The sequence below is a fragment of the Prionailurus bengalensis genome, chromosome B4 (genome assembly GCF_016509475.1).
Source record: "Prionailurus bengalensis isolate Pbe53 chromosome B4, Fcat_Pben_1.1_paternal_pri, whole genome shotgun sequence".
NCBI classification, from domain to species: Eukaryota; Metazoa; Chordata; class Mammalia; order Carnivora; family Felidae; genus Prionailurus; species Prionailurus bengalensis.
Genome location: NC_057358.1, coordinates 99,011,919 through 99,039,801, shown reverse-complemented (window position 1 = coordinate 99,039,801; position 27,883 = coordinate 99,011,919). Strand labels below are relative to the sequence as shown.

General features: G+C 37.5%; 1 protein-coding gene across 4 annotated transcripts in view; it reads left to right on the top strand.

Moving 5' to 3' along the window:
• The first annotated feature begins 4,640 nt into the window (after window positions 1-4,640).
• CAPS2 (calcyphosine 2) overlaps window positions 4,641-27,883 on the top strand; it is a 54,164-nt gene continuing 30,921 nt past the window's right edge. The window contains exons 1-8 of one of the 4 annotated variants that reach the window (XM_043561469.1): window positions 4,644-5,271; window positions 5,532-5,626; window positions 8,903-9,009; window positions 14,374-14,423; window positions 16,347-16,392; window positions 16,834-17,007; window positions 21,388-21,510; window positions 25,293-25,360. In XM_043561469.1, the coding sequence (XP_043417404.1) occupies window positions 8,932-9,009; window positions 14,374-14,423; window positions 16,347-16,392; window positions 16,834-17,007; window positions 21,388-21,510; window positions 25,293-25,360 (539 nt within the window). In that variant the 5' untranslated portion in view covers window positions 4,644-5,271; window positions 5,532-5,626; window positions 8,903-8,931. Of the gene's footprint in view, window positions 5,272-5,531; window positions 5,627-8,902; window positions 9,010-14,373; window positions 14,424-16,346; window positions 16,393-16,833; window positions 17,008-21,387; window positions 21,511-25,292; window positions 25,361-27,883 lie in introns of all 4 variants that reach the window. The other 3 variants (XM_043561473.1, XM_043561471.1, XM_043561472.1) reach the window with 3 other exon arrangements.

The window sequence follows — 27,883 nt, the reverse complement described above, 5'->3', positions numbered from 1 at the left end:
GGACTTCATTCTATTGTCTCTATGTATATTTATCTTCATATTCCAATATTTAAATACTAAGTCTCAACACAGCATCCAAAGTGATCCTACTAATATAAGTCAGATCACTCTGTTCAAAACCTTCCAACTGATGGCTTCCCATGGCACTCAAAGCAAAATCCTCACCGGCTATCCTCACAGATGAGGGAGCATAAGGCAAGCTGACGTCCCACAATCCCACCACCAACTCCCCCCCCCCCACCTCCCCCAGGTGGGAAATGTGGGACATTCCTCAGGTACTCCTGGATGCCCAAGAAGCAAGGAAAGGGAAAAACCAACAGAACTGATAGAGATCGTGTTCACGTAGCACAAGAGTCCCCATCAGGTTACAAATATCTTAGTAAATTATAAGAAAAAGGCAATCTTATCAATAGCCTAGCCTCCAGAAACCTATAGACTCAGTTTCCTGGAGCCCTAACATCACCCACCCCACCCATCACAACTCCTCTTGATGTGGGGAACAAAGGCAAAAAGGAAATGGTTGGAAAATTAAATTTCTTTATAACCTGCAGCCCATTGACAAATACTTGAGATAGGCAGAGTATAACATTTCTCCAGGAACTCCTTATTATCTTATTGTTCATGGTTTGCTAGAGAAAACAAAACAAAACAAAACACTTAAGCTTGACAATAGCTAGGCTTCCAGTATCTTTTGAGTCCTCTTAGTGTATGAATGTCCTTTTGGAAACTTCTCCTTGCCTTCACCTCTCCCAACTCCCAAGTATATAATCAGTCACTCCTCACAACCCCAGTCCAGCTCTTTCTGCTCACTGGTCCTGTCTTGGTACTTTAATAAAATTGGGGTGCCTGGGTGGCTCAGTCAGTTGAGCATCCGACTTCAGCTCAGGTCATGATCTCGCAGCTCGTGAGTTCGAGCCCCGCATCGGGCTCTGTGCTGACAGCTCAGAGCCTGGAGCCTGTTTCAGATTCTGTGTCTCCCTCTTCTCTCTGTCCCAACCCATTCGCATTCTGTCTCTGTCTCTCTCAAAAATAAATAAACGTTAAAAAAAAATTAAAAAGTAAAATAAAATGAAGATGGGGCGCCTGGGTGGCTCTGTCGGTTGAGTGTCCGACTTTGGCTCAGGTCACGATCTCGCAGTTTGTGAGTTTGAGCCCCAGCGTCAGGCTCTGTGCTGACAGCTCAGAGCCTAGAGCCTACTTCAGATTCTGTGTCTCTCCATCTCTCGGCCCCTCCCCTGCTCATGCTCTGTGTCTCTCTGTCTCTCAATAATAAATAAACGTTTAAAAAAAACTTAAAAAAAAAAAAAAACTTAAAAAAATATAAAGTCAAGAATTCCTTCTTGGCTTGGGCTCCAGACCCCACCACTCCAAAACCACATCACTCACTGTAGCCTTCAAGGCCTTAAACAAGGAGACCCTTTTATGATCTCACCTCCAGCTTCTGTTCCCTTCCTTTTCACTCCTCTGATACTTGGACCCCCTTGTTATTCCTTAAAAGAGCGGAAGGAACTGATGCCTCAGGGCACTTGCTCATTTCTTTTGCCTAGAACCCTTTCCCCCAGAAAGCTACATGACTTGTTTATAACCTCTTTCAAGTATTTTCTCAAATTTCATCTTTTCAAAATACCTCACAGTGGTATTTTACATTACCCATCCTACACCTATTACTTCCTATTGTTTTTTTTCTGCCTTTATTTCCCCATAACCCTTATCCTCATATCATATGTAACTTACTTATTTAGATTATCACTTCTCCCCTCAATTGAATGTAAGCCCCATAAGGCAGGGATTGCTTATTAGTATTATTTTTACTACTGTATCCCCAGCATCTCAACAGAGTTCCATATTCAATGAACAAATTAATAAATGAATCCTATAAGATTCCAATCATTAGTTCCTTTTATGAAGTACTCCAATTAGAAGGAATTGTCTGTCATTAAATTACCTCATGTTCCTATATCTTATTACTTTCTCTTTTCCCCTATTAGTCAGGGTTACCAGAGAAACAGAACTAATAGACATATATTCCCACCCACTCCCTTTTACACACACATGTACACCCATAGATTTTAAAGAAATTGGCTCATACAATTGTGGGGGCTGAAAAGCCTAAAATCTTTAAGGCAAGCTGACAAGCTGAAGATTCAGATAAGAGTTGATGTTGGAGTCTTGAGTCTGAAGGTTAGAAACTCAGGCAGAATTTCTATGTTGCACTCTGGAAGCAGAGTGCTCTGGGAACCTTCTTTTAGGTACTTATGGAGGCTTCACCACAGAGGCATGATTGATAAACTCCTTGGACTTGGATGATTAATTCAACTGGTAGCCCCTGTCCCCTTTTAGAAGGCCTGAGGGTGGGATGGAAACTTCCAACTCTAATCACATGGTCGGCTTCATTGGCAACTGCCCTCCATTCTTAGGTGCTTTCCAAGAGTCATGTCATCACCATAACAAAAGAAGTTTCCTTGTACTCACCATTTAAGAAAATTCCAAGGGTTTTAGGAACTCTGTGCCAGAAACCTGGAGGAAGATCAAATATATATTTCTTACCATAAATCATAGTATCACAGCCTCCCCTCTTTTCAAAACCCCCTAATGACTTCCTGTCACATTTATAAAATCCAAATTCCTAGGTTTGGTTCAAAAGGCACTACATAATCTGACCATGGCTAATCTCTGCCCCCTATTCTACATTCTCCACTGGCTCCCTTGGCTTCAGCCACATCCATCAGCTTGGCAAGGATGCTCTACCCACAAGCATTTTGCACTTGCTGTTACTTTTGTCTGCAAAATTCCCCTCAATGAAGCCATACATGATCCTACAACTTCTATCAGTATTTATCCCAGTGTTTATCAGTGTTTATATTTTTCTTTATCACATTAATTGCTACCTGCGATGATAGTCTTTATTTACTTAATGTTTATCGCCTCAGATTTTAACCTTCACTGAAACAGTGGTTTTATTTGCTTTATTTCTATATCTATAGCACCTAGAGCAGCTACTGAACCCACATGCCCTCAATAAATGTTAATTGACTGAATTAATGAGGAAATGAGCACTCCTTAACTTTCTAATAATGTATACAATTTTAAGCTATCTTATTCATCATATACATACTAGAGGCTCAATAAGTATTTTAGACTCAATTTAAAAGGCAATACTAGGTTGGCTTATAGACTTTATTTTTTCTAACACTGAATATATTTGCAGATAGTAGGTATTCAGTGGTTGTTTGCTGACCTTCAAATGCAGGTTACTTTGGATCTGTCAATAACATAGTATAACATATGGTTAACATAGCATAACATATGGTTAATGTAGTATTGTTTTGTGTATAAGGAAATTAACTGTCTGTAATAGCAACAGAACTTTTGTGAGGAACTGTTTTGAAAATTGGCAAAAAAGTACAGTTTATATGTAGGGGCCAAAGGCAGGCCACCCCAAAATGTGCAACTTTGTTATATTGCTTATTTTAAATAAAAGTTACTTAAGTAGTTAATGCAAGAGAGCACTCTGACCTTCTCCCTGCTTTGTCTCCTCTAAGCAAGAAATAAACCTCCCATGTGAAAGGTACTGTTCCTATACCAGGATGTAAGGTGACATCCTTATCCCCAGAGAAGAAATTAAGAGCCTAGAAGGGTATGTAAACAACCCTTGTTACTTTTTATTAATTTACTACCCCAGAGCAATCTGTTTAGAATAATTTACCGAACTCCCCAAATTCAGCTTTCTTTGTTCTTTGTTTTGTCAATTCTTCAGATTTATTGTCTCTTTGCATCCAAAAATATAAAAACTGCCTGCTTTGGTCATTTCTTTAGGTCAGTTTTATTATTGGACCCCTCCGTGGGCATACCTTGCTTGGAACCCGACAAATCTCTCAAACCAGAACTTTCCTTTTATTGATGAAGGGTTGATGCCCATAGACATTGTGTGCAGAGCAAAAAATAAATGAAAATTTCCTGATTCCTAGTTTTGTTCCCTTTCCATTGTATCGGTATTTTAAATTTCTTTTTTTTAACGTTTATTTATTTTTGAGAAAGAGAGAGACACAGCATGAACGGGGGAGGGGCAGAGAGAGAGGGAGACACAAAATCGGAAGCAGGATCCAGGCTCTGAGCCATCAGCCCAGAGTCCGAAGCGGGGCTCGAACTCGCGGACCCCGAGATCGTGACCTGAGCCGAAGTCGGACGCTCAACCGACTGAGCCACCCAGGCGCCCCTGTATCGGTATTTTAATTTATATCTCCCTATATCCAAATATCTATGTACCTGTATGTATATATCTCTCTATAATACTATATTGCGTCTTGTCTTTTTAAATAATTGCAAGTTCTGGGACGCCTGCGAGGCTCAGTCCTTAAGCGCCGACTTTGGCTCAGGTCTTGATCTCTCGGTTCGTGAGTTCCAGCCCCATGTCAGGCTCTGCGCTTGCAAGCTCAGAGCCTGGGGCCTACTTCAGATTCTGTGTCTTGCTCTCTCTCTGCCCCTCCCCTGCTCATGCTCTGTCTGTCGCTGTCTCTTTCAAATAAACATTAAAAAAATTTTTTTAAATAAAATAAATAATTGCAAGTTCCTTGACAGCGGGCATTATAACATAATTTTTTCCCCTCATAATATCTCTCTAGGATCTGAACTCCTGCCAGAGGCCGTATAAAATTTGTTAAAGAGAACTCACTTAAAAGAATTATATACAACACCCGTGGTGGATCCCGGCTGGGCTTTGGTCCCGTCTCTGCGCCTGAGAAGCCCATATATAAGTGAATCCTCTTCCATTTCCCCGCCGGGATTTAGAGGCACCCTGGAACTGGTCCCCGGATGAGACTCGGAGGCCCCCACAGGATTTCAGCAGCTCGCTCCGGAAAGTACCTCCGCGGGTCGCTTGCTTCGCTGGCCGGGTTGGCCGAGGAAATACCCCACTCAGTATAGGGCAAGAGGTGGCGTGGAAGGAGCAAGGGATTTGGGCCGATCATCTTTTCCTTGCATTTGAGAAAGGGTTTGGAGGCCCAGCAAGGGGACGCCAGTTGCTAGGCAACCTGCAGACGCGGGCCTGGGCTTGGCAGAGTGTACTGGGAGCTGTGCCTTTCCAGCTTGTCTCAGCTGTCTCGGGGGAGTTCTCGATGGAATCGCCCCGTTGATACATACCTTTGCCATCCTTCCCACTCTGGACCTGCTCTTTACCTATCTTGTTGGGTCAATTCAGGTTGGCTGTCGTTGGCTGGTGTCACACCCCAGTCCTTGAATCTCCGATAGGAAGAGGGCGGAGCATTAGTTCAGGTACTTTGCGTTAATGCATAATCTTAACCTTTGTGTGTGTGTGTTGGGGGGGAGGGGTGTACCGACAATTACTGTTTGAACTTAAGAATGACGCCAGGTTCATTCAGATACTTTCTTATCACCTGGGCTCCAAGATAAACTTGGTCCTCACTTGCATGGAGATTAAATACTAAATCTTTTCATCTTTTTCTTCTCTCCTTGATTATGGGATGGATTTGACCAATTTATTCTTCGCTTTCCATTATGCTCTGATTTGGTAGAAGCAAATTATAGTCACTAATATCACTAACCAAGAGGGAAATGGTGATAATTACAATTGGAAATAATTATCCTTGAGAAATGAGAAGAGTGGGAGGTGAGTTCTGTTCTTTTTGGTGGCACTAAAGATAATGTGGTAAGACTTGGATCTGTTTGTTAACAACATTCATGACGTGCCAGCTATAATATCTCTTGACTTGCGGCAGTCCGGATGGAGACAGAGCCATTCAGAAGTACTTTTCCCTGCCTCCTGCCACCTCTCCTCCCCAACATACCCCAACTGAGTATTCCCGTCTGACATGGACAGACTTTGGTGTGCATTCCAAAGATCGGCTCACAGGCCATTTATTTGAAATTCTTTTGCCACCAGGTTTAGGTTTCTGGTGTTCTTGAGTCTCTAGCTAATTCTCCTCTCTTTCTTCTGACCTGTACCACCAGCAAGGGGGTAGTGTTAGAAAGAGATCTGAAACTGGTATAAATTCATGCTCAGTAATAACTGACAAATAACTTGGCAAAGTAAAATCCCCCTTTTTTGGGTCACTGATTCCTCAGTTTGGAAATCAGAAGATTGAGCTATTTCATCTCTGCAGGCCTGTCCAAATCTTAAGATTCTTTGACAGAGGTGTCAGGAGCCTGACTGCCCCAATTCTGTAGATCCTGGAGTGTTCCCTGTATGATGGCACTGCCCTTTCCTACTCCTGTGATATCTGAATGAACCGTTTGTATGCTGCCAAGGTCTGAAATAACGCACATGTGAATTGACTGAATTCACCTATTCGGCAAACAGTTGTTAAGTTCCTACTGTTTTCTGGGCTTTCTGCTAAGTGCTGAGATACAAGGTGAGCAAAACCATAGTCCTTGCCTTTGTGAGGCTTACAGTATAGCGTGAAAAATAATGATTACCATTCGTGCTTTGAATACCATATCTATTGTTTGAAGAACAGTATATGTAGCATGTGATCATGTCATTTATGTGCAGAGAAGGGAAACTAAGAATATGTTTAAAATGTGAACAGGTATTTGACTATGCATTAATTTATTGACTAAATTAATATTTATTATGTATCTCCTATATTAAGGACATGAAATCCAGCTTCATGGTCTTGACAGTTTATTAGAGACACGAAAAGAGTTAATTACAGTCAAAGCTAATGAGTGTTAAGCCTAGGGAAATACAGGGAGTAGGAAGTCCTGGAAAGAGTATTTAAATTTTGTTGTTTTTGTTATTTGCAAATGAATTATGGCGATGTAACGTGACCTGTAGTGATTTGAAATGGCTGTAATGGTTTCTCAGGTATAGATAATTGTGTGGGTGGTGTGTGGAGAAAATCACTTAGCTGATTGCTCAGCTTCTCTGTTTTAACTTGGGTTTGTTGGTTGCCAATCATCATGGCAAATACAACAGCTTTTGTGATGTGGTTAAAAGCAAACAACAGCCTTCTTTCCCCCCACCAAAGCAATAACAACTTTAAGAAAGTTGCTTAACGTGGATGGAACTGGAGAGTGTGATGCTAAGTGAAATAAGCCATACAGAGAAAGACAGATACCATATGGTTTCACTCTTATGTGGATCCTGAGAAACTTAACAGGAACCCATGGGGGAGGGGAAGGAAAAAAAAAAAAAGAGGTTAGAATGGGAGAGAGCCAAAGCATAAGAGACTGTTAAAAACTGAGAACAAACTGAGGGTTGATGGGGGGTGGGAGGGAGGAGAGGGTGGGTGATGGGTATTGAGGAGGGCACCTTTTGGGATGAGCACTGGGTGTTGTATGGAAACCAATTTGTCAATAAATTTCATAAAAAATAAAATAAAAAAAATATAGTAAAAAAAAATAAGAAAGTTGCTTATTTGTGAAAGATAGCTCAGGAAAAAAAAGCCAAAAAGCCAAATTATTATCAAACCCAATATTGTGATGTTTTCAGAATATGTCTGCTGTTGGTTAATAAGTCTTCCTGATTTTACTCTTAACAGTAGAAATCTAGCCTTAGGTCATGGGGTCCTAGGGGAGGGGACTATGGAAATGGGGTAAAAGGAGCCATATAGATAAATTAGTGAAGAACTGGGATATCTCAGTAAGAGGATTTCATTGCAGTAAAACTACATTTTGATAATAATAATGATGGCTACCACGAATTGAATAACCATATTCCATATACATAGGAAGATGAGAAATGTGGTAACATTAAACGCATTTTACAAATTAGAAATATTGGCTCGGAAAGGTTAAATTCTTACCCAAGCTTACATTATGGGAAAGTATCAAAAAAATGAGGATTTTAATATCAGTCTATATAACTCTATGCTGGCACTATGCCATGCCATCTTTCCTTAAAAATTAAATTACTATTAAAATAAATCCAAGTCTAATAATAGAAAAAGTATGAATTGTTAAACAACATATCCTCAGTATGATCAAGGTTGAAGTGTGAAATAAAATATTCAAAATTTGGGTGACTGAGGATTTTGGTTTTGTACAACTTTGCAAGTTGATGATTTTCAATATTTTCTTACGTGCGTTTTACCTGTCACCTCATAATTACTAATTGGACCATCCACTCTATTTTATTCTTTGTATTGAAGAATACTGTTTGCATAACAAGATTTTTCATTAGCTTACTCTGGTAAAGTCAAAACTCCTAAAGGTTTAGGAAAAAAGTAAAGAAAATAAATTTATACCACTTTGGGGTAGAGAAGTACAAGCATTAGTTTTCTATCACTACCATGAAAAATTCCCACAAACTTAGTGGTTTGAAACAACATAAATTAACTTATTATTTATTATTTATTTTATAGTTCTGGATATCAGAAGTACAAAATGAGTCCTACAGGGCTAACATTAAGATGTCAGCAGGGCTGGCTCCTTCTGGAGGCTCCAGGGGAAAATTCGTTCCTTGCCTCTTCTGACTTGTGGAGACTGCTCATGACCTCTCCCTCCACTTTCAAAGCCAGCTGTAGAGCATCTTCACTACTCTCTGACCTGTGCTGTCTTTGTTACATCTTCTGTTTCGTACTCTGATTATTCTGCTCCCTGTTATAAGGACCCTGATGATTACATTGGGCCCTGCAGATAATCCAGGATAATTTTCACACCTCTAAATCCTTTACATAATCACATCTGAAAAGTCCTCCTTGTTGCATAGGGTAAACATATTCACAGGGCCCACTGATTAGGGCATGGACATCTTTGGGGGAACACTATTCGGACTAGCATTTGCCCCACAATGTACTCACCCACAAAAAGTTGATTTGAGTGAAAGAAGTAAGAATGATTAACCACATGATTTCTTTCCATGTAGTAGTAGTATGCAATTTGCATGGCTTGTTTAAAATTAGAGTAAGAATGACCGTTTTGAATGTTTTTACCCTTTTCAAAGTATACTGCAGGATAAATACGTGAACTTGAATGGATTTAGAGGTTAAAGGAGTTGCTTCTTCTCCTGCGAGTCAAACTCAGCCATTCTCTGGAAGAAAGCTGCTGCAAGTATGTGTGCTATATAGTTTTCCTCTTAAATAATTGCCTGATTATTCACTAAATGATTTGTTAAATTCATTAAATGATTTATTAAATCATTGGCCATTTTCTTCATGTTTTTTATGACTACTTATACTTACAAATATTTAGGATCCGTATTTTCTAGATTTGAAGAAGTGAGTGGCCAGGATTGAAGATAATCAATTGAAAACTTGGTCATTGCTTGAATTAGTTTTATTTGTAAAAATAAAGCTTATTATTATTGTTTTCATATTATTATCTTAAAAATTATCTGTGTGTATCTGTAGAAAATGTAAGAAATAAGAATAGTAGAAAGAAGAAGAGAGTATCAGTATACATTTTGTGTTAGGTAAGAAGAGAATCTGGGCTTCTATTAAGACCTTTATTCTTTGTAAACCTTCATAATATCACCCTTGTGTATATAAATCATTGATTAAGCACAAATTTACGGCTACTTTTCCCTTGTTTCCATCACAGAATTGGGTAAATATAAATTTTAGTTTAGAAATACATACAAGTGATGTATATTTATATTTCTTTATTCTTATTATTCTAAATATTGAATGCCTACTGCTTGTCCAGACACCATGATAAATGTTTCATTAACTTATATCACTTAATTCTTACAACACACCTTTGAGGTAGGTATTATTATTAACCTACTTTTAGAAGTGGAAGGACTGTGGGTCCTCGAGATTAAGTGACTTGCCAAGATTTTGAACTCCAGTTCTGACTTCAAGATCTGTGCTCTTTACTCAGATATCATTACAAACACCAACAGCTGGGAAATATGTGTAGGAGATAAGAATACAAAAACTTGTTCAGCCCCACTGATAATCAGGGGAATGAAAATTAGCATCATGATATACTTTTATGCCTCTATTAAATTAGAGGAAAAATGTAATATTGAAATACTCAGATTTAGAATCGGTGCATTCTTAACTGGTACCATGAGGGAAAGTGGGTGGGGAGATGGCTTAAACAGGTGATGGGGATTAAGGAGAGCACTTTTGATGAGCACAGAGTGACGTATAAAAAAAACCTGACCAAAACATCAATGATAATTCACAGTATTAACTGATTATCATTTATATTAATTGATTTCAATTACATTGTAATAGTGACATTAGAAAAATTAGTGTATAGAGTTTTGAAAATACAAAAGTTTCTTTATTGACTCATGCTGCTGTCTTTAAATCTGCTTTGTTAACTTTTTGGCTTTTGAAATAATTAGAGAAGCAGGATATTACATAGAAATCATCACCTCTTTGCAAAACTTTCAGGAGTTGAATTTCTGGAATGCAGAGGCATTTGTTTGTAATGTGTATATTATGTTCTTTAGAAAATGACTAGTCTAAATTGAAATTCTACAGAATCAAATATAAGAAAACCCAAAAAACAAAACAAAACAAAAACCTGGTACCACATTTCTGGAAACAAGATTGGTGGTGTGTATTGACCTATAAAATTTTTCAAGTGATTTGATGCAAATAAAATCCCTGGAATCTATTCTATGGAAATAATCTGAAATATAGAAAAACTCAGATGAAAACAAAGGTATTTTTTAAAAGTGTGTGTTTTTTTAAATAATGAAAAAAATACTGGAAAAGTATGTAGCAATTGAGAAATACTAGATGAACATGATTTTAAGGAGTAACATGGAAGTTGCTTAAAATAAAAGGGGAAAAAGACAGTATGCAAGTCATTACAAATTTGTCTAAATCTATAGAATACACACTAAGAGTGAGCTCTAATGTAATGGATTTTGAGTGATGATGATTTGTGAATGTTGGTTTATCAATTGTAGCAAATGTACCACGCTGGTGAGGGATATTAATAATGGGGAAGGCTATGCATATGTGTGGTCAATAGGGTCTTTTGGTGTTATGAGCACCCTGTTTCAATTTCAACACCTTCAACTAGCAATGCTCTGACGCAATTGGGTGACCTACAATTCAACTCAGTTTTGACACTATCAACCCAGAGATAGCATCAGGTTCCACAGGTTAAGGGTTCAGTTTTAAAGACTGCACACCTTCTCCAACTTCAAACAAGCCCAGGTTGTTACCTGTGCTTCTGGCTACAGGCTGGAGTTGATACTCCGATACTGGTACTTCTGACCTACAAGCTATGTAAGTCAGAGGTTCCCACAGCCTCCTCCTTGAGTTTGATTAATTTGCTAGAGTGGCTCACAGAACTCAGAGAAACATTTTATTTACTAGATTACCAGTTTATTATAAAAATATAACTCAGGAATAGCCAGAGAGAAGAGATGGGTATGGCAAGGTATGGGAGAAGGGGCAGGAAGCTTCCATGCCCTCTCTAGGCATGCCACTCTCTCAACCTCCACGTGTCCACCAACCCAGAAGCTCTCTGAATGCTGTCTTTTTGGGATTTTATGGAGGTTTCATTACATAGGCAAGGTTGATTAAATCATTGACCATTGGTGATTAATTAAACTTCTAGCCCTCTTCTCCACTCCCTGGAGGTCAGGAGGTGAGAGTGAAAGTCCAACCCTCCAATCACAGGGTAGGCTTTATTGGCAACCAGCCCTCAAGTTTAGGAGCTTTCCAAAAGCAACCTCATTAACATAACAAAGGACATTTATTTCTCTTAACTTTGAGAAAACTCCAAAGATTCTGGGAGCTGTAACCCAGGAACTGGACAAGACCAAATATATATGAGAAATCTGTTTTGGTCATATGAATGTCCAAATGTATATTTCTTACAAATCATAATATCACAGGGGACATACAGGAAATATCTGTATCTTCCACTCAATTTTGCTATGAACCTAAAACTCCTAAAAAAATAAAGTCTATTTAAAAAAAAAGGACAGGATATAGCCAGCTAGGGGTCCCTGGGTGGCTCAGTCAGTTGAGCCTCCAACTTGATTTTGGCTCAGGTCATGATCTTCTGGTTCGTGGCTTCAGGCCCTGTGTCAGGCTCTGCATTGACAGTGCTAAGCCTACTTGAGATTCTTTCTCTCCCTCTCCTTCTCAAAATAAATAAAAAACTTAGAAAAAAGTAAATAAAGGGCCAGCTAGTAATTTTGGCTTTATGGGCTGTTGTCTCTGTTGCAATCACTTAACTCTGCTGTTGTAATGAGAATACATAGACAATTCATAAATAAATCAATGTGGTTGTGGTTCAATAAAAGTTTATTTATAAAACAGAGCTGGACCATAGTTTGCCAACTCCTGGCCCAGGGATTTATAAGCTATAATTTACCTTCATTCTGGATTGGCTAGCAAAATTTTGTTGGAATTAGACAAGAAAGGTAACTGCCATTGTAAAATAGGCCTATGACTTTAAAAGACTGTCTTTAAGTCAAAACACTTTCTGGGGTCTATTAAAACACCTTCTGGGGGGGAGGGAGGGGGGAGGGATGGTGCAGAGGCACCTATGTACCCCAGTTGGTTAAGTGCCCAAGTCTTAATTTCGGCTTAGGTCATACTCTCAGGTTTCTGAGATCCAACCCTGCACTGGGCTCTGTGCTGACAGTGCAGAGCCTGCTTGGGATTCTCTTTCTCCTCTCTCTGCCCCTCCCCTGCTCTTGTGAACTCTCTCTCTTTCTCAAAATAAATAAATAAACATTAAAAAAAATAAAAGGCTTTCTGGGGGATAATGATGGTGATAATTATGACAACTACAGTTATATTCTGTTTAGATTTTCTTCCTAAGTTTAGATGATATCACGATGTTTTCCAAGTACAATTAAGACAATCTTTGATACATGATAGAGGTGTGCTGCTACTTTAGGCTATGATGTATGTGTTATAGATAGACAATTGACCTTTAACTCGTGTGAACTGCATGGGTACATTTATATGCAGATTTTTTTCAATAAATACAATGTTTTTTCTATTCAGTATGATTTTCTTAATAACATTTTCTGTAGCTAACTTTATTGTAAGAATGTAGCGTATAGTACATATAACATAAAATATGTGTCAATTGACTTTATATTCCTAGTCAATAGTAGGCTAGTAGTAGTTAAGTTTTTGAGGAGTCAAAAGTTATATTTGCATTTTTGACTGTATGGGGGGAGGTGATTAGTACCTTTAACCCCAGCATTGCTCAAGGGTCAACTATTTTATATATATATATATATATTTTTTTCTAATTAACTGATTATTTTGTGATTTTATATTTCTGCATTTTAACTTTTTATTAGGATAGTATTTAAAACAATGCCGTATTAATAAAGTTTATACTGAATTGAATTTGTGTTCTCTTTGGTCAATTAGAGTGATGAAGTTCAGTCTTACATGTAATTTCTTCTTCTTCTTTTTTTTTTTTTTTTAATTTATTTATTTTGAGAGAGAGAGAAAGAGTGTGAGGGAGGGGCAGAGAGAGACAGGGATGGAGAAAATCCCAAGCAGGCTCCGTGCTGTCAGTGCAGAACATGATGCGAGGCTCAAACCTGTGAACTGTGAGATCATGACCTGAGCCAAAATCAAAAGCTGGATGCTTAACAGACTGAGCCACCCAGGTGCCCCTTGAATGTAATTTCTATACTTATTGTCAGTATCACAAAAATGACCAGTTAGATAACATTTAAGAAGTAAGCTAGAAGTGTTGATGAATTGTTTGCTGCACTTATTAACTTGAATTTCTCTATGACTCATATGTATTTCTTATTCCATGGTGGCTGAGCTCACCACCATGAGCTCACCACTCAATTTATCATGAGTAAATTTCATGTCTTTGCACAATTTTTTGGAAATAATACTGAACATCTACAAATGTATACATGTATATATTTGTCTCTTCTTTGCTTAAATCCTGCAGTTTTCACATTACCTTTAGGGCAAGGTCCAAGTTCTCTGACTTGTATTATGGAACAGTTCTGGCCACGATCTCCTTGCTCTGGATTTCAGCCCTGTCTAGCTGCTAGCTCTTGCCTGTGGGCTAGTGCAGGATGAGTTGTTTCCTGACTAAAGCAATATTCTCCCTTCTGCCTTTATCTGGCTAACTGCTACTTACCCTTCAGAGTTCCATTTCAAGGTTACTTTTTTTTGTTTTTGAAAAAACGTCCTCAGTTTCCTAGACTTGTTGGGTACACATCCTATATGTAGTTGCTCTGTCATAGCACGTGTTTTTCCGCATTATTGTTTGTTTGAATGAATGTCTTCCCCAGCAGACAGGGCACCATGAGGGTAAAGATTGTCTGTGTTGCTTATCATCCTATTTCTGTGTCTCAAGCATAGTAAGGAGAGCCTTAATAAATATTTCTTCTATGAAGTTTACTGAGAAAATAATAATCAGCTTTACTGAATTGACTCATTGCTTATCTTTTAACGTATAAATAAAGGGTATATACATACTGATTTTTTCTTTTAATTAAAGCAAGGACGGACTTCCAAATCACGGGCAATCCAGAATCCTTGCCTACCTGTGTAAGTCACATTTCTTCACATTTGAGCTATTTAATGGGCGAACATATATAATACGTTAACAAATAAAAAAAAAATAAAGCAAAATTTTATATGTAGCTGTGATTGTGAATTGCAAAAAAATTGATATTCATGTAGATGGCCTGAAAATTGCTATGCCATAATGGAAGCAGGATGATAGGATTGAGGGTACTACTTGTCTTGTTTTTTATTTTCTTTAATATTCTTACATTTTCCTGAAAAAGTTAAACTATTGTTTTATTTAGAAAATTGAGCTAAGTGAATTTATTAGAGAAATGTATGAAATTTTGAATTTTAAAACTAGGATAGTCAAAATGAATTTAATGAAAAGTATCTGTGACCCTAACCTTATCTTGAGAAATATGACAATTTTGTCAATCTTATTTAAATGATTTTAGGTTTGGATGGACTACATTAATTCATGTTTTATATTGTACATTTTTGCCTTTTAAAATTTGGAAGGTTATTATTTTTATATTTTTTCAAGTATTTTAGACTACAGGACTTATTAGATAATAGAAGTTAAAACCCTAGTAATTTGTTAGGCTGAACCGTATGAAATTAATAAGTATCAGCAATTTCATGTGGTTCTACGTAACAGATACCTCTGTACTCATCTAGACAAAGAATAGAGGTAGGTGCAAGCCTTAGATAAATATATTCAGTGTGTACTGACAATGAATCCCATTCATGTTAAATGTTTAACAACTGGTTTTCTGAGTACTATAAGTTTATAAGTGTACTATAAGTTTATTTAAAATTTTACTTGTTAATCATACATAAACTTAAGTATTTTTTAAGTTGGTTATAAATTTTACTCCTATGGAAGATATATAGTAGGCAATTTACAAATACTAATAAATATATAAACTCTCCTTTGGAAATTCCATGTAGCCAATTGATTCTCACGGAATGCTTTTTGTTTTCTGCTGAATTCTTGTATCTGCAGCTGGCGAACCATTAGTTCAATTTATGAACATTGGTTGATATTTTCATTTATTGCAAAGTGATGTGAGTGATTTAGTTGTTGACTTAAATAAAAGTTTCAAATTCTGGTACAATATTTCCTCAGTTTTTGTTATTTGTAATGTGCCAATTACAGATACGATACACTTTTTAAGTTTAATCTGTACCATTAATGTTTTCTTCACTACTGTTTTGAGTCTCAGAAATCAACAAAATAATAAATCAAGTCCTGATTCATAGCATTTGCCAATTTCTGTGTCAATCATCCTGCTGTGGCTGATTTCAAGCTATGTGTAATATTACTGAACCCAGACTTGGAAAGAGATGCACACCGTTATACTACCACACAAATACCATAGGTGTAAATAACTTCTAGAACATAGATAATAGTGAAGCACAGTAAAGCCATTAAGAAGTGATGACTTCAAGTATTTATGACCTTTGTTTTTTTTTTTTTTTTTAAATTTTTTTTTCAACGTTTATTTATTTTTGGGACAGAGAGAGATAGAGCATGAGCGGGGGAGGGGCAGAGAGAGAGGGAGAGAGGGCAGAGAGAGAGGGGCAGAATCGGAAACAGGCTCCAGGCTCCGAGCCATCAGCCCAGAGCCTGACGCCGGGCTCGAACTCACGCACCGCGAGATCGTGACCTGGCTGAAGTCGGACGTTTAACCGACTGCGCCACCCAGGCGCCCCATGACCTTTGTTTTTAATATAGCTTATTTAATTAGAAGTTTATATAATTTTATCTTTAATAATGCTTTGTTAACAACTAGCTCAAAAACTACTGAACCTTTATGTAACACAAGCCTCTCACAGCTGGTAGGTGCAGCACACCACTGGCTTTAGTGTACCTTTTTATATAAGATGCAGCATGTATGACTTGCAACTATTAAAGCCTCATTTTAAAAAGTAATGGGATGCATAGATTATTTCTTTCAGGGTTCCACGACTTGATTTGGGAAGCCTTGTTGACTCTGATGAGGAGGTAATTTTTACTTGGTATTTACTATAAAAAACATTTGGACACAATATTGCATAGAGCCCATAATAAATGTTATTTAATTTTATTTTAGGATGGCTTTTCATATATCCCACTTAGTACTGCGCATATTCATTTTAACCCACCAGTTTCATAGCACCAGGACTGATCTTCAGCTGGGAAACAAAGTATAAGCTTCCTGGTACTTAACGACCACAGTCCATCCTGAGCAGTTCAACTTGCTTTGGTTGCTCAGTGATGCTGTACCAGTGAAATATTTTACATATGACCTCTGTTTAGCATGTAGATCATAATGATCTGTTTCTTAAGCATAAATGTTAAGGTAAATGATAAACCTGTGTATGTTAATAAGGAAAATTAATAATTATTTTCATTTTTTTCTCTTTTTTTTCTGGTGGATAACATGCTTTTTATTTTTACATCTAGGAGCAAGACATAATACCTGAAAACCTACCAGGACCAACAAGCAAATATAAACTAAAATATCAGCAACATAAAACTGAAATGAAAGAGGGATATAAACAGTACAGTCAGAGAAATGCAGAAAATCCAAAACCAGGTGTCACGCAACAGTCTCCAAGAAACAAGGTAGATGACAAGGTATTGTATGAGACTTCATGAAGTTCTGATGTAATTAAAAAAAAAAAAGAAATTCCATGTATCAGAGAAGTCTTTTTGTCTGGGGTGTCTTGCTGTTAGTCACAGTAAGTATAGTAGCTAGCATTTGTTTTTGTGTTCTAGGGACTATTTGAAGTGCTTTGCTTGCATTAACTAGTTTATTCTTAATAACTACTCTAAGGGTTTATTATTTATCATTTTCAAATGTGAAAACTCTAGCCAGATGACCTAGTCATCTTTTCTCTGTTAGAAGTTTTCATTATTTTGGGATTGGAAATAAGACAATATCACAAAGCTGTTTTTGATGTAGCTATCCTGAACTCTCTTTGTCTCACAGTCTAAATTAAAATTGTTTTTTAATTATTTATTTTGTGAGAAAGAGAGAGAGAGACAGACAGACAGACAGACTATGAGTTGGAGAGGGGCAGAGAGAGAGACACACACAGAATCTGAAGCAGGCTCCAGGCTCTGAGTTCTCACACAGAGCCTGACGCGGGGTTCGAACTCACGAACTGTGAGGTCATGACCTGAGCTGAAGTTGGACGCTTTAACCGACTGAGCCACCCAGATGCCCCTCACAGTCTAAATTTTAAAGTTGAAAAGTGATTACAGATGTGACAGTGACCCTATTTTATTCTAAAACTGTCATCACTCCGTGATTTTCTTCTGCGTCATGTTGGGAGATGTTTTTTTAACATCATGAATTACTAAAGTTATGCTTTTATTTAATATTAATTAGATGTAAATTCACCATTCATGACCATGAGAGCAAACTAACCATAATATATTTAATGGCTTTTCGTAAGCATATTGGAAAGGTCAACCTTGAAATGTGGAAAGAAAGGTTTAGAAACATTGTTTATGACACTACTAGCCATAAAAGAGATAATAGTTGGATGTAATAGTTAACTTTTTGTAAGAATATTGTATTTTCAGGGAAGTTTGATGATTGTATCAGCTTAACATTTTTTATAGGTAAAAAGAATTGATTAATTTATGAGTAGGTATGGCATATCATCTATCCATGTAGGAACTATCTTGAACTAACTACTACATCACATGGTGTTTAGTGGAAAGAGTAACGAAAGTTATGGGATTATTTTGTCTCTATTATGTTAAGACACATATCCCAGATCCAAACAGATGTATACAAATGTAATAATCTAATGTCTATAATCATAGGCAGGATAATTTCACAGCCCTGTAGCATCCGGCCATTTATTTATAAGTTTTACCATGTAATATTTAGATCACTGTAATAGTGTTGGGGAAATAGACTGAAGATATCTAAAAGCTCATGCTCTATTTGCTGCAGCAAAGTAGTTTAAAATATTTTCAAGCGAAGCTTTGATTTCCTTGAACATGTGTTCAGATGAGGGCATTTGTTTATTTTTGGTTAAGAGAGGAACCAATATTTCTTGCAAAGCTTCCCATATGTTTGGTAAACACTTATAGTATGAATAAAGAACTTTATAGAAGCCAGCATATGCATATTTTCTTTTGGAAAAAAATTCTGTTTTGCTTTGATTTTTAAAATCTACATATAAATGTATACAATTATTATTTCATGTGTTCTTGATAGTCTTGCAAAAAGACCTGGTTTCTATACATAATAATTTTGTACTTAAGGGTTCGAACAACTTATTTGATATTTTTTTAGATTTTTGCCATTACGAAAATCAAAATTGCTGTATACATGGGCTATTAGTAAAACTGTTTACAATTACATTAATTCGCATTGGAATAGTAATCTCTGGAAATAGAAGGGCTCTCTGATATCAGAAATGTAAGCCTCTTGATAAAGTAGGGAACAACATGTAAATTGATTCTTTTTACTGATTAAAAAAAAAGCTAAAGTTAGACTTATTTAGGACCTAGGACAATTACTAAAGGTCATAATCACCCATTAGTCAAACTGATATTATCAGTCAACAGATAATTAATTAAACAGTAAGATAAAAGTTCCCCTCAGCTTGTTTAACGGCAGATTTCCTTTGTTGAGTTTCCTTCCATTTAGTGTAAAAAGCTGATGAATCCTTATTGTCAAATTATTTCCCAAAATGTGAACTTATATTTTAAATAATGAAATATCTTTAAATAAAGCATGAAAATCATTAAACTTCAATTTTATAGAAAACAGTAATTAAGTCAGTAAATAAAACAAATATTTTTGCCCTTACAGAATATATATCATCGTGGAAGGACTTAGCAAGAAAAAAATATTAGTGAATGAATGAATGAATCAACCCATCTAGCCTGACAGATGGTGATAAATGCTATGAATGGAGGGGAACTGGGAAGACCAGGGTTCAAGGTTGGGATTGCAACTTGTACAGGATCACCAGGGAAGAAAGATCTTTCCCATAGGTAGCATTTCAGCACACGACTGGTGCACAAGAGGTGATGCACAAGCCACTCAGAATAAACTCTTGAGTGTCAGGAAGCAGGAGGGAGCATAGAGTGTTCAAGAAATATCAAGGAGGATGGGGGACCTGGGTGGCTCAGTTGGTTAAGCCTTTGATTCTTGATTTTGGCTCAGGTCATGATCTCCCAGTTTGTGGGTTTGAGCCACGAGTCAGGTTCTGTGCTGACAGCACGGAGCCTGCTTGTGATTCTCTCTCACTCTCTCTCTCTCTCTTTCTCTCTGTCTCTCTCTCTCTCTCTCTCTTCTCTCTGCCTGTTCCCATGCTGGCTCTCTCTATCAAAATAAATAAATAAACACTAAAAAAAGAAGAAATACCAAGGAGGATGGTGTGGTCAGAGGAGGAAGAGGAAGGGAGAGATGAGGAGAGAGTTAAGGGAGGCCGGGGAGGCAGATTTGCGAGGCCTTGTAGACCACGTAAGAACTTTGCCTTTTACTCTGAGGCAGAAAGTGCCTTTGCTGTGTTGAGGATGGGTTTTGTGAAGAATGGGGCGAAGCTGGAAGCGGAAAGATATTTGTGGCGTCTGTCACAATAAGCCACACAGGAGATGAGGACAATGGCAGCAGAGTTGGATAAGAAGTGGTCATGATGAGAAACCAGATTCTGGGTAGATTTTGAATAATTGAGAATATTTGCTGAGAATATTTGTTGATGGTTTGGTTGCAGGCTTAGGAGAAAGAGATGATGAAGGATGCCTCTAAAGTTTTGGGCCTGAACAATTGGAAGGGGAGGGAAGACCACCAGGAAGTCTGGTCTGGGGAGGTTAAATTTGACATACCAAGGGGGAAATGTCACCCTTTCCCTTTTGTAAAAGGATAAAAATAAGCTGAAACAAAATAAATAAAAATCTTTTGAAAGTGTTTTTCAGTCTAAACTTAGTGCAGACCTTTGCTTATACTTGAACATAATCTGTTAATTTAATCAGCTTAATTTACCTTATATAATGCTAAACATCTTTTTTGATGCCTGTTAAAATAAATCACTATGCAGGAAAAACAAATATATTAGCAGGTAAATAAATAAAATTATAAAGTATCCTCATAAATTGATTTCCCAATAGTTAATACTTATATAAGATGTGTTATTCATTTGTTGAATAAATATCGAGTGTTCACAATGTGTGGTCCTGTTCAGGCATCAGGGATACTGCAATAGAAAAGACAGTTCCACCCTAATGGAATGTCTAGCAGGAGAGGCAGGCAATAATTCACAAACAAATGTATAAGATTTCATGTAGTAGTCAAAGGTCATGAAGACAGAGTAGAGTATGAACATGGAGTGTGACCTTTCGAGAAGGATTTAAGTGAGAACAAACCCTGGAGGAAAAACTCTTGAAATCTATTATGTTTTTGGCAATTGCTATCCCACTGGGACATTTTTGTTGTTGTTGTTAAGGGAATATAAGTACATCTTATATTCAGAGAAAAAATTTAGTGTTTGTCTTTAGGATCCCAGAGAATCCTTTACCTTAAAGGATAAACCCCATCTCTTAGTACTTCTGAATTTCATTGTATGAAGGAGTGGACATTGCCCATTTTTATTAACTTTACAAAGACTCAAATGGACAATAATAGTTATAATAGTTGCTACTTTGTATCTAATGCTGACTCTATATCAGATACTTTTATAGGTGTTGGGCATTTAATCTGTGTGTGTGTGTGTGTGTGTGTGTGTGTGTGTGTGTGTGTGAAGTAGATACTGTTATAATTCCCATTGCCATGAGTAAGCCAAGGCACAGAGAGGTCATCTAGCTAGAAGGTGGAAGAACTGGATTCAAATAGGCGATCTGATTGTCAGAGATTGTACTGTTAACTGCTACACAAATAACTATTGATATGTTCAGAGGTGATTTAATACTCTATTTTGTTAAAAACAAATATGCCAAGTATGTGAACTGAGTACAAACTCTCATGAGTTTATTTATTGCTTTCACTTGCAGTGTGTACAAGGTGAAGCAGCCATCATTGATGGTCTTACAACTCTGGATAGGAAGGCCCTCTTACAGCAGGGTTATGCAGACATCCCGTACAATGCACCATGGTGTATGAGGAAGTCTGATGCCGTAAGTTACCAGTATTTTTATTTACTTGTTAACCCATTAAGTTCATTTGCCCTCCAAGATTTTCCAGACTTAAAACTGAATAAATAATTGCAACAATTGAATTTGGACTGAGGTGGATGTTCACTAATGAGTAAATCGAGTCCTTATTTTTACCAATGGTTGCTGTTTGGTATATTTACCGTGGAAAAATAGTCTTGAATCTTTAAGAGTTTGTAAAAATTTAGTTTATGCTATTAAAAATGTTAATTGGCTGCTGTTTTTGTCAGTGGGTTTAATTTAGCATCACCCCTGCCTCCAAAGTAACCTAGTTAGTTTTTTGAAAGTGATAAGCAAATAAGACTAGAGAAATTCCAGCACGTTAAGGAAAAGGGCAGGAATCAAGTAATTATTCTTTTTTTTAAGGAAAAGGGAAGCAAAGCTCTAGATTCTCAATATTAACTCTAAATTGCATCTTTTATAAAATCATTTGGATTGTTGGATGAGGATCGCTTAGGGCAGGTCTGATACAAATAGATAATGACATTTCTATAGTGTCCTGGGGTAATCAGACCAAGCTGCTTGAAGCTGGAGTCCACTGGCCAGCCCAGACACCCCCAGGTGATTAATATCTTAGACATATTAGTAATGAGTTGATGAAATACCAGTGTGTGGTGGTTCCAAAGTTGGGAAAATTCTGGCTTAAATAACCTAAATATAATAAAACATTACAGTTTTAGCCAGTTACATTATCATTATCATTGAGAGGGAAGTCAATATATATTTTATTGGAATTATAATCATCCGGAATTAGTATGTTCTGAATTGACAACAATGTGTAATCAGTCTCCGAACTATGTACTATTTTCTGTGGATGACCAAGTTACTACTTTACTATAGTTCTTTTACTAAAACAACATAAACATTATTTTATATGCCTATTATTATTGAGATATTTATGTTTAATAGAATAAGGAATCTTACCAGGATTATCCTAAAATTAAAAAAGGCTGCTTTATAAGACAAAACAGTATCCCAGATAAGGCTTACTTTGATATGTTCCTGCAGTTACACTTGAAATGAGTATTACTGATACTTAAGGCCTATTGAGTGTTCTTGATTTCATCCAAAGCCATCTGGGTGTTAGTGGATTTCTTTTACTCACAATCATTTTAATTCACTAAATTCAGCATCACATACATTTTACTTCATTGTGGTAGCAGGCGTTTATCATCACCCCCACACCTGCCCAAGGAAATGTTTGTGTAAGTACACTTTGAATGCGTTTGAAATTAGTACTGATTTATTTTTAATTTTTTTTAAAGTTTATTTATTTTTGAGACAAAGGGAGACAGAGCGCGAGTGGAGGAGGGGCAGAGAGAGAGGCAGACACAGAATCTGAAACAGGCTCCAGGCTCTAAGCTGGATGGGCTCAGAGCCTGATGCGGGGCTTGAACCCACGAACCGTGAGATCATGAACTGAGCCGAAGTCGGATACCTAACTGACTGAGCCACCCAGGCGCCCCAATACTGATTTATTTTTAAAATGTAGGTAGAGGGGCGCCTGGGTGGCGCAGTCGGTTAAGCGTCCGACTTCAGCCAGGTCACGATCTCGCGGTCCGTGAGTTCGAGCCCCACATCAGGCTCTGGGCTGATGGCTCAGAGCCTGGAGCCTGTTTCCGATTCTGTGTCTCCCTCTCTCTCTGCCCCTCCCCCGTTCATGCTCTGTCTCTCTCTGTCCCAAAAATAAATAAACGTTGAAAAAAAAATTAAAAAAAAAAATAAAATGTAGGTAGAAACATTTTAATTTTTAACCACTTAAGTCAACAACAGAAGCAGTGAGCCTGTGTGGTTTTTTTTTTTTTTTAATTTTTTTTCATCGTTTATTTATTTTTGGGACAGAGAGAGACAGAGCATGAACGGGGGAAGGGCAGAGAGAGAGGGAGACACAGAATCGGAAACAGGCTCCAGGCTCTGAGCCATCAGCCCAGAGCCCGACGCGGGGCTCGAACTCACGGACCGCGAGATCGTGACCTGGCTGAAGTCGGACGCTTAACCGACTGCGCCACCCAGGCGCCCCGAGCCTGTGTGGTTTTTATATCCATCTCTTCTAGTTTGCTAGTCAGTTTTCAACATCAGATCCTTTGAATCAGTGTGGCTTCTGCTTCTGATCTGCTTTTTGTTTACGCAGGCCTCTAAATCAGTATGCCTGAGGGTGATTCTAACCTCTCCTACAATAAGCCTCCATAAATGTCAACACTCAAGGTGGGCTTTCTGCATGGGCTTTCTACTCATTAATCTCACCTCTTTTGCTTGCTTCTGAGTTTTACACCTCTGTTCTGGCTGACCTTTTCTGTATATAATTTCATGTTTTAGTCAGTGTTCACTTTCTTCCCCCTTAGACATAAAACATGCTTTGCTGTACCTGTAAGTTACCACAAGTTTTCTAACTTTTTAATTGCTGTTTGACATTGATTACTAAACAAGTCATTATAAATTGTCATGAGCTTAGATAACACCAGATGCAGTTATGTTAAATGACATGAACTTTATATGGGGCGTATTTGGATGTGTAAACTGTATCTTAAGTTCTACCAAACCAAAAAAAAAAAAAAAAAAGATGAAATTCAACTATAGACTAATATTTAAATAGTTGTGCCCAAATTTCCAGTTTTCTTAGTAGTTTCTATGATATGCCTTTAGTCATTCTTATTTGAATTTTGCGTTAGTTTCAAATGGAGCATTCTCCCTAAGGTTACAAAGCCTCTATCTAAGGAATGTTATTGTACTTGATTCCATTTACTAGAGTGATCAAGGGAGATGACAGTAATTTATAGTGTAAAAATAGAACAAGCTTTATTTTGACTCCTTAATTTTTTTTAGCTTATTTTATTTACTCTTGAAAAGAAACATTTTAGTGAATATAGTCACATTATAATCTAATTGGAATTGAATGATTACTAATCTTTCAATTTCATATAACCTAAAATATAGTAAAAATATTTTCTTTTCTTTTTTTTTTTTTTTTTTTTTAATTTTATTTTTGGGACAGAGAGAGACAGAGCATGAACGGGGGAGGGGCAGAGAGAGAGGGAGACACAGAATCAGAAACAGGCTCCAGGCTCTGAGCCATCAGCCCAGAGCCTGACGCGGGGCTCGAACTCCCGGACCGTGAGATCGTGACCTGGCTGAAGTCGGACGCTTAACCGACTGCGCCACCCAGGCGCCCCTAGTAAAAATATTTTCAAATGAGTTGGAAGAGCAAAAAATAGTGTGAAGATAGTTTAATCAAACCAGCAATTGAGTAATGGATTATATGCATAGAAAATATTATTATCCTTTTAATGATGGAAGGCTTTTTAAAAATATTTATTTTTAGATTTTTGATATAAGGTTGAATGACTCCAATTCAGTTTTAGCTTCATATCTACTACTTACAGTTTTAGAACAAACTCTTTTTGTGTCAGGGTTGGTATTCTTGGAGCAGGTTAAAGTGCCTTTTACAGGGCATCTGTCAAGGATAGGGTTATAATAATCTCCTCCTCCTTTATTCTGGCTCCATGAAATTCAGAGGCTGTGCATGGAAAACTCTGATGATTTCTACAGAAATTTAAGTGTATCACTTTTTAGGAAATAAATGGTATTTTTATATTAAATAATAAGGATTCTTTTATTAGTGATGGATATAGTAATTTATATTTAAGAAGGAAGTTGGAAATTTAACATATATTTTGGATTCTTGTCTTAACTATAGTATTGTTCTATTTTATGGACAATGAAATTAAAAAGAAATTTTCTCTTCTTAGGAAATTGTGGCTGCAGAGAAGAAGAAACAGACTGTTGCAGAGCAAGTGATGATAGACCACTTATCTAGGTGGGTGAGAGTTAGTAATGAGTAATATAAATCCATTCAGAAAGTTTTCATTAATTTTTTTTATTGTTAGTCAATCAGCAAGTGGCTATCTCAGAGGCTCTCAAACTTTCTCTGTTCACTGCACTCATAGTGTTTTAGCGATTTTGTTTTTCATAGCATTCCTAAGTCAGTAGAAATACCCAACAGTTCTATTTTTAAGTATTTTTTATCTAAATAACTTAAGTATTTACTTCATTACAACTTAATGGCCATTTGAAAAAATAATACACATAAATTGAAAGAAAAAATATTTTTATTTCATTCTCAAATAGCCTCAATTACTTGTTTGTACCTTTTGGGACACTGCCCAATCCCTCAAACCTTAGAAATGTGTAGGATACTGTCACCTTCACTTTTGACTGCACATGGCACTTACTATTTATCACAGCAACTGTAGAAAACCCTGCTTTGCAACGTTTTGACATCATTGTAACATGATCTCTTGTTCAAACTGTGAATTACCTTGAGCTAGTAGTTCAGGTAGCATCCAACAAATACCAAGTATCACTGTTTCCCTCAAAAATTAAAAATATCTCACGTAGTCCCTATGAATTTTCTGTGGCACCCTAGAGTGACTTGGTGCACAGTTTGGAAACTGTGGGACCGTTAGAAATTTTAAACTTAATCTCCAGTTTCATAACTCTTAGAAAACTGTGTAAAGGTTAAACACAGCTGTTTCAAATTGCATGATGATATGTAAATATGGCAGGATTTCAGAAAAGGCGGAATAGTCTAGGATGCCTTCAAGAAAGAACTAGGACTTTTGGTTAGCTGAAAAAAAATTTTTTTTATGTTTATTTTTGAGAGAGAGAGAGAGAGACTTATGATTAGCTTTGAAAAAAAGTATTGCTTGTGTAGATGGCAGAGAGAAAGGTATTTTTACGTGCATGTTTTTCAGTAACTTGTTTTGAAATAATTAATTATTCTTTAAAAAAAATTTTTTTTTTAACGTTTATTTATTTTTGAGACAGAGAGAGACAGAGCATGAACGGGGGAGGGGCAGAGAGAGAAGGAGACACAGAATCGGAAGCAGGCTCCAGGCTCTGAGCTGTCAGCACAGAGCCTGACGCGGGGCTCGAACTCACAGACCGTGAGATCATGACCTGAGCCGAAGTCCCACGCCTAACCGACTGAGACACCCAGGCGCCCCTATTAATTATTCTTACAGGCTTCAATGCACCTCCTTCACTTATCTCTTGAACTCACTTTGTCGGTGTTTTCACCCTCACTGTGCCACCACATCTCCTCATAAGATAACGAGTGGCATCCATGTTGTTCCACTAATGGTGATCGCTCGGTTCTCCTTTATTTGACCCAGCAACGTCTTTCTCCACTGGAAACTTTCTCCTTTTTTGAAATACTTTTCTCTTTCCCATTTGGCTTCCTACACACGACACTTGGCTAGTTTTCCTTCTCCCTTCTGCTCCTTCTCAGTCTTTTCCCCTGGTTCCTTTTCATCACCCCTGCCTTTATATGTGGGAGTACACTGGGCTCCATTCTTGGACTTTTTCTACATGTAGTTCCCAAGTGACCTCATCCAGTATCATGCCTTTAAAAACCATTTATACGCTGATGCTTCCCTAATCTAAGGCTGCAGTGGAACGTTTGCCAATCTGGGTTCCGGGACGTTCTTTTCCTTCCCTTTCCCCATGACCAAATCCTCTTTAATTTTCCTCCAAGGCAGCTCCATTCTTCAGGTTATTTAGACCTAAAATCTTGGTGATGCTTTTGATGCCTCTCTTTTTCTCAAATCCTATATTCGGTTTGTCAGCAATCACTCTCATTTCCACCCTCACAATAAATTTACTCCTTCTTCTGCCATCATCCCTGCTCACACTGTCATCTTCTTTCTCCTGGATTATTTTAGTCACTTTCTAACTACACTCATCGTGTCTCCATTTGCCCCTTGTTGGTCTGTTCTTAACCCAGGAGCCAGAGTAAGTCTATTAAAAAGCAAGCCAGATCAAACCTTCCAGTAATTTTCCACATCAGAATAATATCTATGTATTGATTACACATCACCACAAAACCTAGTAGCTTGAAACAATAATTAATGTTTGTTTGTTTGTTTGTTTATTTATTGAGAGTGCAAACGAGTGGGGGAAGGGCAGAGAGAGAGGAGACAGAGGATCCGAAGGGGGTCTCTGCCTGACAGTGGAGAGCCTGAAGGGATCCTGGCTCGAACTCACAAACTGTGAGATCATGACCTAAGCCCAAGTCGGACGCTTAACTGACTAAGCCACCCAGGCGCCCCCTAAGACAATAATTAATTAGAGCTCATGTATCTTCAGATTAACTGTCCAAGCTAGGCTTGGCCAAGTGGTTCTTACTTTTTACTTACTTTGGCCAGTTACATATGAATAAAAACATTGGTCTCAGTTCAGAGCTTAGGACTTAGGAAGCCTTATGTGTTCCCACTTGGCCTTTTTGTGCTTTCACTATATTTATGAGAACACAGCTTGGCCCACCCACTGGTCTTAAGAA